Source organism: Myiozetetes cayanensis, unplaced genomic scaffold (assembly GCF_022539395.1).
Source record: "Myiozetetes cayanensis isolate MyiCay16 unplaced genomic scaffold, myiCay2020 scf4, whole genome shotgun sequence".
Taxonomy (NCBI): Eukaryota; Metazoa; Chordata; class Aves; order Passeriformes; family Tyrannidae; genus Myiozetetes; species Myiozetetes cayanensis.
The window spans coordinates 65,633,127-65,650,588 of NW_026087631.1; the positions used below are offsets into that span (position 1 = coordinate 65,633,127).

General features: G+C 44.5%; 1 protein-coding gene across 14 annotated transcripts in view; it reads right to left on the reverse strand.

Moving 5' to 3' along the window:
• CELF4 (CUGBP Elav-like family member 4) overlaps positions 1-17,462 on the reverse strand; it is a 702,013-nt gene that overhangs the window by 68,264 nt on the left and 616,287 nt on the right. For all 14 annotated transcript variants that reach the window (XR_007630533.1, XM_050329238.1, XM_050329237.1 and 11 more), the window contains exons 6-7: positions 13,403-13,546; positions 2,866-3,013 (exon numbers count right to left, since the gene is read on the reverse strand). Coding sequence is in view for 13 of the 14 variants with exons in the window: in XM_050329238.1 (XP_050185195.1) it covers positions 2,866-3,013; positions 13,403-13,546 (292 nt within the window). In the remaining variant the exon portion in view is untranslated. The remainder of the gene's footprint in view (positions 1-2,865; positions 3,014-13,402; positions 13,547-17,462) is intronic.

A 17,462-nucleotide genomic window follows, 5' to 3' on the forward strand; every position in this document is an offset into this window, starting at 1 on the left:
CTATGAAGCAGAGTGATCATTTTCCATTTGGCTTTCTGAATGCTAACAAAAGCCAGCAGGAGAATTCATGTTAGGCTTCAGATATCTCCTGGCCACTCAGAAATCGCTGCTAGTGTTGCAGGCTTGCTTGCTCAGAAATTATGTGAAACGTTTTCTATGCATCTTATAACATGCTTTGTGAGTGTTGTAGTAATACAAGGAGTAATTTCAAAGTCTAAACATTTCTCCTAAGGAATAATTGCCAATGGATGTTTCCACAACCCACCACAGAGGTTTTTCATGAAGGAAGTTACTCATTCAAGGTAAATCTGCAATAATACCAAAGTGAATAGGCTCTGTGATTGAAAATATGTCATTAGGAGAGTGCAAAATTGGCCACCGTGGAAGACATCGAGGGATCGTCTAAACCAGCATCTTATTTTCAACAATGACCAGTCATGGGTGATCCAGAAAGCACGTAAAAAACATGAGTTTCTCTCCTGTATTCTGACAGTCAGAGTTTAACAGTCTTCTCATCCTGTCAAACACTGGAACTGGCGCTGCCTGGGGAAGTGATGGAGTCACCATCCCTGTAGGTATTTAAGAGATGTGTAGATATGGTGTTCAGGGACACGATTTAGTGGTGAACATGGCAGTACTGGGTTAATGGTTGGACTTGATGATCTTAAAGGTCTTTTACAACCTAAGTGATCCAAGATTCTGTGGCTCTGAAAGACACTGGTCACAGCAGAAGAAGAGCAGGAGTTTATACCTAAAAAGAACTGGGTTGCTTTTTGTGTGCTAGATATCATGGTAGGCACATAATTTGGCTGTTTTACAGGTGTGTTCACATCTATCTCACAGAACTCACCATTTTCAAGACTTATACGTATTCAAAAGAGCTTGTGCTCTTTTGTGGTGGGTCCATCACATACTACTGCCTGGATTCAGCTTTCCAGGCCCTGACAACATTTGAATTCCAGGCAGTCTTTGTTTGATGTTCTCTCTGCTTCCACCAACACAAAACAAATCTAGCTAATGCAAATATGATAATCTTTCCAGCAGTGGTTTAAAGGGTGCACATATAATTAAGCCACTTTTCTATTTGGTTTTGCAGGAGCTCCATCGACTCATTGTTTATACTTTTATCATTGTGTAAACATATATTTTGAAATGTGTGGTATAAGATTTTTGAGTCAAGTGCTTTTCCTTGGGTCTCCGTAAGTTCGTATGGAATGAGATCTGTCTTTCTTTCTCTCCCTCTTCCCCTCACTCACTTGTATTCTAATACAAGCAAAGGAAAAGATATGTATATGATCCAGTAGCTGCTGATGCTTTTCCCAGCTACAGATTGCAGAGAGATTTTGTGTGCAGTCAGGGAGATTTCCTTTGGCAGACAGGTTAGCACAGCTCAGTTCATTAGGAATGGCCTAACCTGCATTGCTTTGGTGCCTTAATTCCCTGCCATCCAGTGTTTCTCAACCACCAGGCATCTTTCCTGACTACTTTGCAAGACGGCACTTTCCCACTCTGGGGCTGGTGCAAATCTCTTTATATTCAGCAGTGAAGCTGCCTCTTTCCTCTCTTACTGCTCTGCTCTACCCAGCATTGCCTGCACCACAGCAGGCTCAGACACATCTCACTCCTTGCATGTCTTGTCCCACACCTTTGTAAAGCTGGTCCTCTCCAGGCCAGCTGGATGCTTCCAGGTTCACACAAGGTCACTGGTATGCCATATCTCTCTGAGTACACTCCCATTCCCTGTACCTCTCAGAGAAACAAGCTATGTCACCCCAAGGACCCTTTTATCCCAGCCTGTCTCTTAGAAGTGGTCCTCTGAAGATGCACCTTTGAGACCTTTGCTCCCCTACCAGACTCTGGTATATTGCAAGGCTTTCCAGGTTCTCACTTCTTTTGAGGTTTGGCCCAACTTTCCTGCTTCCCTTCTTCACTGCTATTAGGCCCCATACCACTCCATAACTACCAGCCCTGATCATTCCTTGACCTGTTCCTTCCCAAGTGATATCCCTGTGCTTCAAGGCCCAGGAAAGACAGACCTGTTTCCATCTTCTCAGCTTATTTCTTTGCCCACAGAACCATATATTGAAGCTCCTACAATAGGCTTTTCACAGCCTAGACAGATCCTGGCAGCCCTTCACTGACTACCTGTCTGTGCTCCAGCAGCCAGAAACGCTCTCACCAAAGGCCTTCATTCCAGATAGCACCAGATACCTTCCCTAAATACCTACCATCCTATCTCATAACAGGGGAAAGGCTTATGTGTCCCAAAGGCAAAACCTCATCTTGTTTATGGTAATGCATCTCACCACCAACCCTATTTTGTTTGTCTTTGGACCAGCCTGGCTGTGGCAGCACCAGCACTGACCAGCTGGACACATATATGCACCAATAAACCAGTTGCAGGACACTACAGGATGTTTTATGGCATTTGGAGGGTGCTCGGAGATAAAGAGAAGTTGTGTATGAGATAACACTGATGAGGAAGTGTCACAGAATCATAGAATGGTTAAGGTTGGAAAAGACCTCTAAGATCACTGAGTGACCCAGCACTGCCAAGCCCACCGCTAAACTATGTCCCTAAGTGCCACATCTACACATCTTTTAAACACCTCCAGGGATGGACACTCAACCACTGCCAAGGGCAGCCCGTTACAAAGAAACCTTTTCCAATACCCAGTCGAAGCCTCCCATGGTGCAACTTGAGGCCGTTTACTCTGGTCCTGTCACTTGTGCCCTGGGAGAAGAGACCGATCCTCACCTGGCTGTAGGTGGCTATAACAGAGAGCTAACATGTCCTGCCAGGTCTCCTCTGGGATGTGTCCAGGCCTCCCACCCTTTTCCCTCTCCGCCCCTCTGCCCCCTTACCTGAGGTTGGTGTCATGGGGGCGGCTGCCAGGCCATTCATGTTCAGAGCCGCCATCTGCTGCATCTGGGCCGCGGCAAAGGCTGCCATGGGGTTCAGGTATCCGCCCTGCGCCACCGAGGCCATGATCGCGGCCTGCTGCTGCATCAGCTGGAACAAAGAGAGCAGGGAAAAAATATCACGCGGTCACTGGCTGGGCAGCCTGTGGCACTGGCCCCAGGGTGGGGGCCTGGTGAGGGTGTGATGCGCCCTTCTGTTTTGAGGTGTCAGCCCACCAGGCCTGTGGTACCCCCAAGGCTTGGCCTTCCTCCTCGCCACAGGAGCCAGAGGCAAATGTTGTCTTTGCAGCTTGGGGTCTCTGTGGTCCCCACCCCCACCATGTGTTCCCCCAGCGTGGAGGTCTCCCGTGAGCTGGAAACAACCCTCTGACTCCCTGGTACTTCTCTGATAAGAAGGGCAGAGAAAAGACTTTATACATAGAAAAGACTATATACCTGAGCAAAGAGGTTTCATGGCTTACATTGCTTAAAGTTCTGGGAAAGCCCTGGTGGTTAGTGATGGGAGACCGGTGTATGTAGGGAAAGGGGATTCCTTCTCCAAAGCAGCAAGCCTGGCTAGTTCTCTAGGGATAACCTGATTTGTTTCCACCTGTCAGGGACAAAAATCACTTTTTCTGATGCTGCTAGGAAGCCTCTAGTGGGTACAGAGCAAAACCATGACCAAACCTTTTGACCAGATTATAGCACCTATTTCCAAAACAACCAAGCAGAGACAGAAGAGCTGTACAAGAGGAGGAAGCTCCCCTACTTTAACAAGATTAGTATTGCCTAACAGAAAAACCCCTTTCCCATGGTTTTAATCTAGGCTGACTTCCTACATTAATTTTTTTTCAGAAAGTGATCAAAATATTGCTTGTTTCAGGGCACCTACCAAAAGCAGAAATAAGGAACCCAGGCTATACTTTGAGGCATTCCGGGGGTAAAAATTTTAGAGCAGAAGGCTGGTGAATGGTTGTACATGCTGGAAATGCTTCTTTCATTAAAACCAGACTTTGTTATCATTATGTTATACTCCAAACCTGGAACACAGCTGGTGCAGTTCATGTGTACATTATGGCTGCAGTGGGCTTATAAAGTGAAGGATAAGACAGTCTGGTTGAAGCTGCCTCTTGTCTCCTTCCTTGGAGCTGTACGAGGAGCCAGGCAGGGTATGTCCGAGTATCCAATCCCCAGCAGTGACCAGTGGTGGATGCTTAGAGAAGGTGTGGGGGAAAGAAGATGCACAGAGAGTAAAACCTCACTGTACCTTGCCCAGCTTCTGGTAATCTGTGCCTTGATGATAATAGTGGAGAAGAAAAATGTTTTTCTGTAGTCATTTTAGAAGTGACTCATGTCTATGCTTTCTCCAGAATTGGAGCAACTCTGTTTTGCTGCTCTCTGTCATTTCACTCTCTCTCCCATCAAGAAATCACCTTCTGACGCTGTTCTTTAAGCACATGGGACTGCTTCTCAGCATTAAACAGATCTCAAAAGTCATGGCAAGGAACACACTTACAGCTAACATTTCCCTACTGTTCGCTAACTGAAATATCAGCTAAATTAGCTATTCATACACATACGCGCTAAAATACACACTAAATTCAATGAATGCCTTGAATGAACCCTTGAAAATGAACTGCACTCATTCAAATACTGAAACTTGTCACCATCAGTAAAGGGTGCTCTGCTACAGACCTGCTGAATAACCATGCACATGTTGTGTGAACTTGCCTTGGTTTCTCCAGCAACAGGAGACACAGGATACCTGCCCAACCATGTAGGAGTGCCTTCAGATCTACAGATGAAAAGTGTTGCACTGGAGTTGAGTATTATTGTTTTTTGAAGCCTAATGCAGATTGGAGGCAAAGTGGTGGCTTTCCCTTTGATTGTTAATTACCCTTTTTTATTATACCCTGCATAAGACACTTTCACGTTTTAATTAGTGATATCCTGTTCTTTGTAATTACTGATGGAGTGATTAGACAGTCTTTTCTATTATGGCACAATGCTGATTCCCCTTTAAGGAATACATTTGTTTCTAGACATTATTTGGGTTTATTCTGCAGAGAAGGTACTGAGAAGGTGATTTTAGAAAGTATGCCAATGAAGTGAATGAGAAAGGGGGAATCCATCCATCTTTAACACTGGATTGACTCCAACACTAGGTGTGCTGACTCATATCTCATTTTCTGTGCTGAGTTCTTTTACCCAGGACAGAGGAGGATATAACTGGCTGGTTACAGAAATGATGGCCAAGATCTGTGCCTATAGGATCTCTGTAGCTCTGCAGACCCAAGTAACATCTCTCTGAGATGGATGCAGTTGCAAGGGCTGGGGACATTCCCAGTCTGGCCCTTGATGAGTTTTCTCTGCTCTTCTCCACAGGTGACCACAGCTGCATGAACAAACCCACCTAAAAACAGAGTGATGTATGGCTGATTGTGTGTGTTCCATAGTTAGTCTTGCTGGCAGATATCAGCCTGGTGTTTTAACGAGAGACCTTCTAGAGTAGGCAGAAGACTATGTTTTTGGCATTTCCCACTGTCAGGTTCAATAAACTAAATACAGATGGGGTTTCCTGTAAGCTGGTCACCCATCATGGTTGATGTGATAACAGGCAGAGGAATCTAGGCCAAGATTCATCTCTCTCTTCTGCACCCAAAAGCCTCTGGGCAGGTGGATTGCAGCTTTGTTTCTCCCTGTTGACTGGAAGTGAAACCTCAGTTGATTGGTTCAGCTGCACCTACCAACATAGTCAGATGAAATAATTTCCACCCCTTACCTGGCCCTCAGCAGATATTTTTGGAACTTGGTTCACATCCATTTAAAAGAAAGATATTAATCCTGTTTTTGTGTTTCACTTATGCTGCTGAGAAACAGGGCTCTATCTAAAAAGTTGCTGCATTGGCAACAGTAGTACAAACGATTCTACTGCTCCAAAGAAAATCTCCATTTTGCACTCAGCAGAGCTAGGCAGTCACTTGTGACATTAATTATGGCTTATGCAACTTTTTTTCTTGCTTATGGATGTCTCTAAGCTGTTCAGAGTTAACAATGGCAGGTGCTCCTCCTGTTTGCAAATCAGGTAACCTCAGTGTGTCACTTCTTGTGCTTTTGGAGGGATTATAAATTTGCACTGGAAGGTGCGTGTTTGCAGAGTATGCCTTGGCTACACACATGTTCGTTTTTGCATGTAAAGTCATTCATGCCCTTCACAGACCTTTGGAGAGAAGATGGTATTTTGCCCCTCCTTGTGAGAAGAACTAGATGTTCCTAATCTACTGATCTGTGCTGAAGGTGCAGGGTCTGCAGCCTGAAGCCTGACGGATTTCAGTGAAATGGTCACTTAAAACTGGCCATACTCCCACAGAGACTGAATGAGGACCATGAGGAGCAAAGAGGTTAAATTTGGCTTTGGGTTAAAAAGCAAATGCAGTAAAAATAAGGTCCTAAGCTGTGATTTGGGAAACTAGATCAGGTGCTTCTGCTGCAACAGACATCCTGCAGAGAGTAGTCACCCCGTTTCTGTTATGCTCAGTGCTCTGTGGATGTACTCTCCAAGATGTCCTAGAGACCTGGCATGCTGAAATAAGCTGGAGCCCTTCACACCATGACCCAAAGGACACAGACCTCACTGCAGTCTCTGGGGTAACCTGGGGTTACCTGGAGGTGGAAGGAGTAGAGCTTTGCACATTTGAACACAGATGTGTACCCCAGTTAACTGGCTTATACATCTGGACATTTCAACTCTTGACAACCCTTCTGTCTCCCTTCTAAGGTCACAGATCTCATTTGTACCCATCCTGATCTTGTTGGATGTGCTCAGGGGTAAAGGCTAAGGAGAAAGAAGAGGGAGATTCCACCCAGCCCAGTGGCTGATGGTCAAAGCCTGACTGAGTGCAGTGGCATGATGCAGGTGGGAGGACGGGAACTCAGTCACCTTGGAAGAAGTTGACAGCATAAGATCTACCTCCTCCCCTCCCAGAATGGCTCCAGGGAAATTTACAAAAGGAGAGCAAGTCCTGTAAGGGTCACCAGTCTTCCTTATAAAACCTCCAGGGCATTCCCAGTGAAAGTCACCCTACTCCTTCCCCAGCTCCCTTGGAAGACAAATGTCCCATCCACTCTCTTTTCACTTTGAAAGATACCCAGTGTATGGTCCCAGTTAATGAAACTGTAGAAAGTGAGGCAGTGACCCCACCAGAGGCAAATCAATAGCAGCAGGGCCCCTGGGTATTGTGTACTTTAAAATATGCCATTTGAAATGCAGATTTTCCCTGTCTGGGCTGGGGCTACAGAGCACTAATCAGGAAGGCAGCAGCCTTATTATCTCAAACTGATCCAAGGGGACATAGAGGAGCTTTTTCCTCCCTTAGCTGAAAGGACGTATTTCCTTTTGCTTCTCTTACTTCCTTGGCATGACCTTTGCCTCAGCATTTAGAGCTTTTTCCAATCCATTTTAAAGATTCATTCCTTCTTTCCTGCTATCTTTTCTTTTGCTCAAATATTTATCTTCTGAGGAGACCAGCAGATGCTACCAGACAGGTTCCTACCCCTGGACAGCACCTCAAGAGGTAGAGAACCTGCAGTCTCCATCCTAATGCTTGAGAACTGATGGGGTAGATGTAGAGGTGCTGGTAAAGCCATCCAGACCATGGGAAGGGGTGGCAGTGATGGTTGGTCAATAGAGGGAGATGGAAAGATTTGTCTCACGCATCTTTTTGCTACCTTGAGTTGCAACTGTACTCAAGGGCAAGAAATGCTGTCCATTTTCTTAGAGGAGGAACAATTGCATGGAGACGAAGGAACTTTCTCAAGGTCAAAAACTCCTGCTAGAAACAGGACAAGAATGCACAGCCTGCCTTCCCCAGCCCCCACAAGAAATGCATGTGAAAATGAAAAGTGGAAGAGGAGAGAGGGGGATTATTTCTGATGAACTCTTTTTGAAATAGCATGATCATTGCCCTTGGGGAGGTCTTACTCTGAAAGATGTGATGACCTTCTCCTTTTTTTTCAGTGTTGTTTTCCATTCTTATCTCTGAACCACATGATGTTTTGTTTGACTTTTCATATTCTTCATTCAGTAATAATAATAAAAGTAATAACAGCATCCCACACTTCCCACCTCTAACAGTCTATATAGACACTTAGCTAATGAATCCTCATGGTAACCCTGTGATAGAAAGAGGTAAGTAAAGTGATCAATCAAGCAGCAAGAGGACTCATGTTTGGTAAAATCACAGAATTGACAAATTCATGCCCTGGTTTACCTAACTGGCCATTAGGAGATAAAGCAAAAATATCTTCCAAGCCTTCAAACTGACAGAAGAAAATTGGTAAAAAAACCAGAAGAGTCTTTCATACATTTTTAATGTCTTCAAGAAAACATAAATTTCTGTTTTGAAAGTAAAATTTAAATTTAATTAATTTTTTTTTAAAAAACCCAAACAAATGTGCAACACTTGTATTCATGTGTCTTAGTGTCTTTCTGAAGTCTGATACACAATAGTTCAGGTTTCTAATTTCCTGTGAGCTGAGTTAAAAAAACAGAGCCTAAAAAAATTGTGTAGAAAGCCCAAATATGAGTGTTCATTATTTCTGAATTACCAGGGAGCTGGTGGTCAGAAACATGGTATTAGCCCTGCTACAGAGTATTATGGCCTCAATATAGCTTCCTCTCCTGGAAAGGATCAGAGCAAGTGATTTGCATACCAGGTAGTATTTACCAAATATACTATCCCATTTTGGCAATTTAAATGTAATAACTATTATATCCAGAAGATAGCCTATAGTCAGTAATTTCCCCCTGATTTCATAGGGATAGCTTTCTTTTTTTTTTTTAAAGTATCTTTCCAAAATAATTTCACAGTACAAATTGAATAAATTTAGGAAGCAGCGATCCTTCCCATCAGCACTACCTCAGATCATTTAGCAGAAATATCCTTTCATCTCCACAGGAGCTCGACAGGGAGGTAGAAGGGGATGCCTAGGCTTTTGTGGTCAGTATGGTAGTCACTGCTGCTCTGACTTCCCAAGAAGACCAGTTGTGATGATGACTGATAGCTCCACTGTGCTGGACATTCCCAGATTTGTTGAAGTTTTTGTCTGAAGCTTGGGAGCAGCAGCCTTTTGTACTTTTTCAGAGTGAGGGGAACCAGGATTTACTGATGGGAAAGGAGTTGCTCCAGGCCAGAGAGCAAATGTTAGCATTGCCTGTGTTGTCTCTGTCCCAGTCTGTTTTTACTCACAGACTCTATGCCTATCCCCTGCTGCAGAGTGCAATCAGTCCCAAGGCTGGAGTTTGGCCAGAAGACCATGGCTAACACTCCCACCCCATTTTTTATGCAAACTTGATTTATGACTTTGATCTTATCTTAAATAATTTAAAAATTAAATAATTTATACTGTATCTGTCACTTTCCAAGGCTCTTTCCTTTGTTCTTGCTTTGCTCTTCTGCATTTTCCCATCTCCCTAAGCCTTTTTTGATCTATGCACATTCCCTTTCTGCATGGTGGGGTGTCACTGACATGAGACAGCTCCTAACTACCCCTTGCCACTTTCTGCACAGAAAGACCTAGAGGAACTCTTGCCACTGTTGTTTCTTTGGGCCAGGACTGTACTACCACTATTCACAGTCTGTTTTGATTTTCACTGCTTGTGATTTTGGGCTTGGCCATCCCACCTCTTACCAAGATGTAAGAAGGTGTGCTGTGCTCCTCTGAGGTGGACTATGTCCCTGCAGGCTCATTCTTGACTTGCAGCAAATCAAGGCAGTGCCAGCCAGCCTCACTCTCCTTCTCTCCAGTCTGAGTTCAGATCTATGCCTCAATCTGGCCTTAACTTAGACTGCAGAAACAGCTATCAATACCCAGCTGGTGTATATCCATGGTAACCTGACACCAAAAAGGGCTGATGCCCTGTACATGTGTGAAATAAAATAAATAATTGCCCCATAAAAGGGGAAATTAAACGAGTATGAGAAGATATTGTTGAAAAGAAAAACCCTAAAACAATGAAAAAAAAACCCCAAAACCAAACACACCAATACAAACAAAAAGAACAAACCACCAAACTCTGAAACAAATTAGTGTAGGGCCTCTGGGAGCTTTAGGAAGCAATGAAATCTGACTGGCCTTGAGGTGCATACAAAAGAGGTGAGGTGAATCTGATGTGACTTTCTGTGTCACTGAAACAGCACACAGGGCTGGTGCCAAGCTTTGTCTGGTCTGCTTGCAGGTGGCACATGAGGAGGGGATGGAAAACCACATACAGTGGAGAAGTCCCTTTGCTTCCTCATATTTTTTACCTCTGGGTCTGAGGCCATATGGCTGCTGAACCCGAGGACTGGTTGCTTGGCTGATGTGAGGCTGTCACTGCTATCAAGGTTAAAGTGGTTAAGCTGAGGCTGAGTGGGTTGGTAGCGTGCAGCAGCAGCCGGGAGTGAACTGTGACATAGCCAGTTGCTGAGCTGTAAAGGAGATAACTTAGAGAGGAGCTGGGGCCCAAATCAGTCCTGGTGGCAACACTGAAGACTGTCAGTCAAACATCGATGGACTGAGACCTTCGCTGCTTCTCCTCAGTGGTGCTGCTGGGTTTGCAAACCCACAGGTGCCCATCAATTTGTCATGTGGGTTTCTGATGCACTGGCCACCTTGATGGATTGAGACCTTTTTGCAGGAGCTAATCCAGTCACAGTGACGTGCAAGATGCTTCTCTGGGGGAAATACAGCAAGAAACTGCAGCCTATGGGACTATGTCCTCTATGGGGATAGACCATTAGAAACTATTGATAATCTACGGTCATGGGATTACTTGGGAACTCTTGGAGACATGAGTCAGGTGAGTAGGGGGATAGCTGGGAGTACAGGCTACAAGTATGAATTAGAGAGCCTAACGATTCCTGCTTGTTCTGACCTTACTACCAAGCACTGAGGCAGTTCTTGCACTTGTGTTACTGCCCTACCACTGTGTGAAAACTCACGGAGGGATGGCACAAGAGAGAGCTGTGTCCCTGAGGGAGAAGAGAAAATAAATCTGATCATCAGCTTTATTTGTACATGGGGAAACAAGACCAGGAGGTCAAACAATTCACCCAGTGTCACAGGAGTTGCTGGTGGCTGTGGCAGCGCCCATCATGACAGTACTGATCCTGATGTTTCACCTTCCCTCCTCTTGACTTGCATTAGCTCTTTGACTCCATTTTGGGCTGAATAAAACTGCTCTCTCCCTTTCCCTCTTCCTTATCAATCCCTCCATCTCCTGCTGGCATTTGTGAGGTGCCAATCACCTTGATATATAAGAGCCAGCGGTCCGAGGTGGATTAATCAGGACCTAGGGAACGCCACAGAGCCTCGACGCTCCCTTCCTTCCCTTTTATGTTAGATTGTGAGATGAAACAGATAGGGAAGCTGATTGAGAGACAGCATCTGAGCACGCTCTGGGTGTACAGGCACCAAACAGAAATGTGATCCCATCATTTAGACAGCTCTGAACTCCCCAGGGTAATTGGTGTCACCAGCTTGTCATATCCAATGGGTCAAGATCTAAAACTTATTCTTTCCCCATTATTAGCATATTTATCAGGAAAAAAAAAAAAGAGTACGGGTCCAATTCTGCTTTAACAGAAATCAATATGGAAAATGTTCATTTTTTTCAGTTGGTGAGAGCAGACCAGGAATTGTTTTCACTCTTCCTTCAGCTATAAATCCTCACCTACTGTCATAATGCACCTGTATTATCTGGTGAGAAATGGAGGAGAGTTTTGTCATGTAAAGGAGCAGACTTGCATCCTCTCACATCAGGATTAACCTAGGCTGGAAATTAGGAGACTTATTCTTGATTAAAACTAATGCAAGAAGAGTTTTTGGACCAGAGTATCAGGACAGTGGTGTCTTTACCATCTCTCCAGCTGCCTGATCAATGCCTGTAGAGTAACACTGAAGCCACATCTCCTGCCTAACAATCTCTGCAAATGTTCATCCCAAACTGCTCGTGGGTTGCCTCCTGTTAATGCCTGTGATATGTGGGGGCAAAGATCCTGCATCCCTCTGCCAGGCTGCTGGCCACTGACCTGGGCTCAGATGGGATTTACTGTCTCTTTTCCAATTCTTGCAGCCTTCCCTGACCAGGAGGACAATTAAACACAGGCAGGCTGGGGAGGGAACAGTTCTTCTATCATGTGAGGAAGGGAGCAGAGGACAAAGGAGGAGACAAGAGATTGACTTAGTCTGGGAATAAAAACGGAGAGGTAAAAAAAGAAGTAAACCCAGAATTTTTCTAGAGAAGAATGAATAAAAAAGTCCAGAACAGCACCAAGAGGTGAAGCTGGGAGGAGAGGGGGAACTTCTGTGCAGCTCTACAGCACATCCTCACAACTCTGCATGGCTCACACAAGGGTTGTACCAAGTGTTCAGTGAGGCTCAGGACACTCAGAGAAGGACAGATATTTTCAGATCTTCAAGTTAAAAAGACAACATGGGCATGTGATGGGAAATACACGGTGCCAACAAATGAGAAAGAAACAGTCAGGGAAGAAAGCAAAGTCCCAGTGGACAGTGTACTGGAGGGACTATGGGTTCATCAGAGCGTGATTCCTGAGCTGGCCCTGTAAACCTCAGGCAAGGCATTTGGTCTCTCATTTAAGAATATGTTACTCTGGAAAGTGGTACTTCCCTCCTGTACACAAACCTTGCAGAGTACAAGACGGTCACATTTTGTCACCAAATAGATGAAGCACTCAGACACACTGCCTGCAAATGCACTCCAGAGAAGGCAACAAAGTCACTGGTCAGTATGGTGTCTATTGTGTCTGCCTGCTACAGGCATCACCTCTACCTGCCTCTGAAATACCTGGCAGAGAGTCCAAGTTACGTGAACCCAATCTTGTCTTGCAGGTCCTTGTTAACTGTAGCCTAAGAAAAAGTACTAATGCCAGAGACTTCCATTTCAGTGCATCATCAAAAGCCCAGCTCCCTATACAGTCACATCTTCTCAGGAGCCCAGTGTCTAGGTTTGGTATGTACATAACGTACCTGAAGCAAGTGCAACAGGACTTTCTCTCAGTGTGCTTGTATCATACTGTTTTGGGGAGTCAAAACTGTATATGTGCTTATCTGCTTGTCCGTTTTGTTATTATATAGCGTGCTTTCGTGAACCTAAAAGTATTTCTGTCAACAGCTGCCATTTTATCCTGTGGTCACTCCAAGGTGCCCACAACGATCCATGGTGCAGGAGGGCTATGGCTACATGAGGCAGAGAACTAGGACAAGCTGAATTCAGGCTCATTTTATCCAAATCCTCAAAGGCTTGTTGTGCTTTTATTTGACAGAAATGGCTCAGACCCCATAGGAAGTGTTTTGAATGGGTGCACACATGATCACAGTGTGGTCAGTGCTAGAACTGGCTACTGCACCTCTGAGACTTGCCTGTGAGATTCCCTTGTCTACCCTGGATATTATTCCCAGTTCCATGAACATGCATAGAGCCGGTGTCTATACTTACTGCCTGTGCATAGGCGCCATAAGCCCCAAACTGGATGGCCATGGGGTTGAACATGCCCATTTGTCCTGCCATTTGCTGCATGCGCCTCATTGTACGCTCCTTGTCCGTGTCCGCAAACTTCACCACCAGGCTTGAAGAGGCTCCCTGCAGAACAGGAAACAAAAGGACACACAAGAGGGAGTGAGCTAGATACACACTGGCTCACCAATCCATACATGTAACACAGACTTGGTACAACAAAATTCTGCTGGAGCTGATTTTTTTCCATGTAAAAAATCAGGTTTTTGAATTTGACCCTTGCAAGGGGCTGAGAGCATCAGGAATGAAGTAAGGGACCCAGGAGGGTGAATGACAGTAGCCTGGTTCCTAGTTTCCCCCCAGATTCAAACTCCTAGCCTGTCATTCATGTTCCCTCTGCAAAAGTTTTTGCTTTATTCTTTCAACCTTCAGGGCCAACAGGTTGTCCTTATCAGAGGACAAAGATCTGGACTCAGTGCAGCAAAATGTAAGAGGCATTGCTGAATGAATGTGGTAGGATTTGTGGACCAATTTGTTTCAGTGGAATGTGTGAGGTTTCTGCATTCTAGACCCCTGGACTGGATTGCCCTTTCACTCTGCTGTCTTGTAACCCACAGTGAGAAATCCCTGCCCAGCCTTGGAGATAAGAGTCAGTATTGTATGTTGGGCAGAGTGTATGTATCGTCATGAAACAACATCTCTTCTGCACTGTTAAAGTAGGGGAGCAAAAATAGTACTGGATGGATCGGAATTTCCCCTCCATGAATAGTAGAAAATAGTGACTATCACAAAAAAAACACATTTAAAGTTACAGGTCTCTAGGAAAGATTTACAATATTAGGATTTTGTCTGCAGTCAACACCAGTGCAGAACTACAGATGATCATCAGAACTGCCTGCAGAAAACTGTGAAAAATGTAGTGCTTTTGGGAATGAAAGAAATCCCTCTCCTTCCCAAAATGAGATGAAAGGTCAGTAGCTGCAATCCTTACATAGGAAGCAGAGATGGGAAGAAAAAGATCTACTTAGGAAGGAAGGCCCTGGTGTTTTTTTGTCTGGCTCCAAGGAAGTCCCAACTTTATGGGTTGGTTGACTCCCCAAAAGGTGTCTCTCCCTGGAGATGGAGGAGATGCAGAGAGGGGAGAATCTGACCACTCCCCTGGCAGCAGGGGACAGTTGCCTCAGGAGCTGGGCTGCCACCAAGCCTGGGGAGAACAGGTGAGCTGTCAGGAGACTGACAAAGGGCAGCTACAATCAGTGTGCTCCCATGGTACACTTCCCTTTTGACAAACTGGTATGCACTGATGGAAATACAGTCAGCAGGAAATTACCAGCTCAGCCTCTGGCTGCGGCAGTAGAGGAAGACCAGCTCCATACCAGAGGAACTGAGCTATTTCAGGACCCTCTTTTTTCTAACAGAGGTGGATTTTCTCAGATTGCACAGGAACAATATTATAAACTGGTTTGCACACACCCCTATGTAACTGTAAACAGAAAAAAATAGTCTCGGTGAAAGCAGAGTTGCTCTGCTACAAACTGGGAAGAGTGTAGTAAACCACAGCTATGGATGTACATATATATAAGTCTAAGCTATACATATTCAACAGCCTCTCCAGATCCCCGGTTATGAATAAAGACTTGAAGAATTAACTTGCTAAAAAAAGACCCCAGCAATCTAAGGCCACACAATGAGCGATGTTCCCCCGGATTAGCAGTCTGTTCTGGGAGAAAGTGATTTTCATTGGTAAAGAATCTTTCTTTTTGACCTGTTAGTCTCTCTCTAATAAATCTATAACCCGCTAACACAATGTGGTGAAGAGCAAGGTTTTGAAAGAAGTGCTTCAGGAAAACAAAGGGACGGAGAGATGAATGCTCCATTCAAGGATAGAGAGCAATCTTCAGAAGTTATTAAAAAATCAAAACAGAAGGGGGAGTGGAAGGGGGAGAGGAAAAAAAACCTAGGCAAAATTCCCCTGCATTTCTGTTGAAGGCTAGGTGACTTTTCTTTTTTTTTTCTTTTTTACATCACATGATGTAGTTATTGATCCTTCCCCAAATCACACTCTTAATTGCAGCTCATCGACAAATGAATATTTTAATGCATACATTTCCTGCTAATTATCACCTGGACCAGTTCTTAATTAGATTTCAACACTCATTTAATTAACCCTGATCCAAGAGACTGTTTGGTAACTTGAATCTAATGATTTAAACCTATTTGCAGCTGTATTGGAGGGAGGCACTGGTCCACAGCAGATTGGGCTGTTTAGAGATGCTGTTGTGATTTGCAGAGCAGAGGCTGCGGCACCGTGGGCACAATGCAGGATGCAGGATTTTGAAACTGAATAAGGCACATAAGTATTCAACTCTGCAAAGGGACTTGGAAGGTATGACCTGCTCTTGTTAGAAGGACAGAGAAGTGTAAATAAGTTGGTGTCTTCTTCCTTCCTCTTTTATTTCTAACTCTATTTGCCCTGGAAGGTTTAGGGCCAGAGAACTGCCTCAGGCATTTGCTGATGCCTCACACTGTTGAAAACCAAGCTATTATTGTAGATGGCATCATGAAAACATGGGTAACCTCCACATGCAGTGCTTGCCCCTGGAGTGTTCTTCCCTCCTGATGTGAGTCACAGTGACTGCACAGCAGCTGTTTGACCCAATGGGATCTCGTATTGCCTCTTATGAGATGTTTTTCTGGGTTGCCTGTCGCAGCAGGACTTCAGGCCTCTTTGAACATCGCTATCACATACACAGAGCAGAAAGGCCATTGGCAAATAAATGCAAGTCAGAGCACACTCTACAGAGAAAGAAGAGAAAAAGAAGGGTTTTTTTAAGAGCGATATGCAACGAGATGGGCATGTAAGGGATTAGAGATGTGTAGCCAGTAGAGATGTTGCAATGTTCTTGAATATGAAGATTGACCTTGGGATTGATGCTTTCTGTGTGTGGTTCCTCATGTGCAGCTCTTTCATGTGGCCCAAAGGAAATCAGGCAGTAAACTCTATCAGATCTGCCAGTGCAGGACTTTTAGCAGTGGAGCCAAACACTGTTGTTCATCTACAGCAGAACAAGGCTACTCCCTACTCCAGTGACTACTGCTCCACTGAATAACAACAGAAATACCCCAGAATGGGCCAGATTTTCCACATGGTAAAAACCCCAGAGCCCTTCATCTGGACTATTTATTGCTTCCGCAAGCAGCTAAATTGCAGTGTAAATCATCTGTTGTCTGCTGACAAAGGCAATAGGTCCTGTCTGCTCAGTCATTTATTAGTAATACATAATCTCCTTCTTGCTCTCTCTGGTTGTTGGACTGGACCTTATATTTTGCCAAACCCCAAGAGAGTTCCACTGGGTAAGTCAATAATGTTTGAAATGTACTTCTGCATTATAGTGAGGAAAAGACCTGTTTATTTCGCTACCCTGCAGACCCACAGTCAGAAAAGACCATCATGAGAGTGAGCATCGATGCTGGTGCCTCTGCAATGGGCTGCTTGGAATCAGCATTTATCTCCTTTTCCATCAAATCAACCTCCTTTTTCAAGTACTTTGATATCTACTGATGAAAAGAATAACGTAAGGTCTAAGTATTATTATGCTTTCCCTATTCTCTCTTGGGCCAGCAAGTCTACTTAATATGACTATCTTGCTTCCAGTCCCCCTCCCTCACATGGTAATGAATTGCTCCCCTTAGTCAGCAGAGTCAGATACTCTCTAGGCTGGTGGGGCGAGCGAAAAGATGGAGGAAAAATCACTCTGCGCCACACTCACTTTGTAATCCCTAATCAGAGTCCTCTGTGGGAAAAACTAATTTCCCAGCCTGTCTTGACGTGTGAAATAAAGTCATTCTTGAAAACAGGAGCTTGACAGGTCGCTTGTGAAATTTCATATTCAGCTAAAAATAAAATATCCATCCATTGATATTTCATTTAAAGGCAAAGGAAAACAAATCCTTCGCCTGGCTGTTGGAACTGTTTCCCATTATACAAGGTCTTCCAAATGGAGTGCATACACAAATCAGGCGAAAGCTTTTCGGGAGGCCA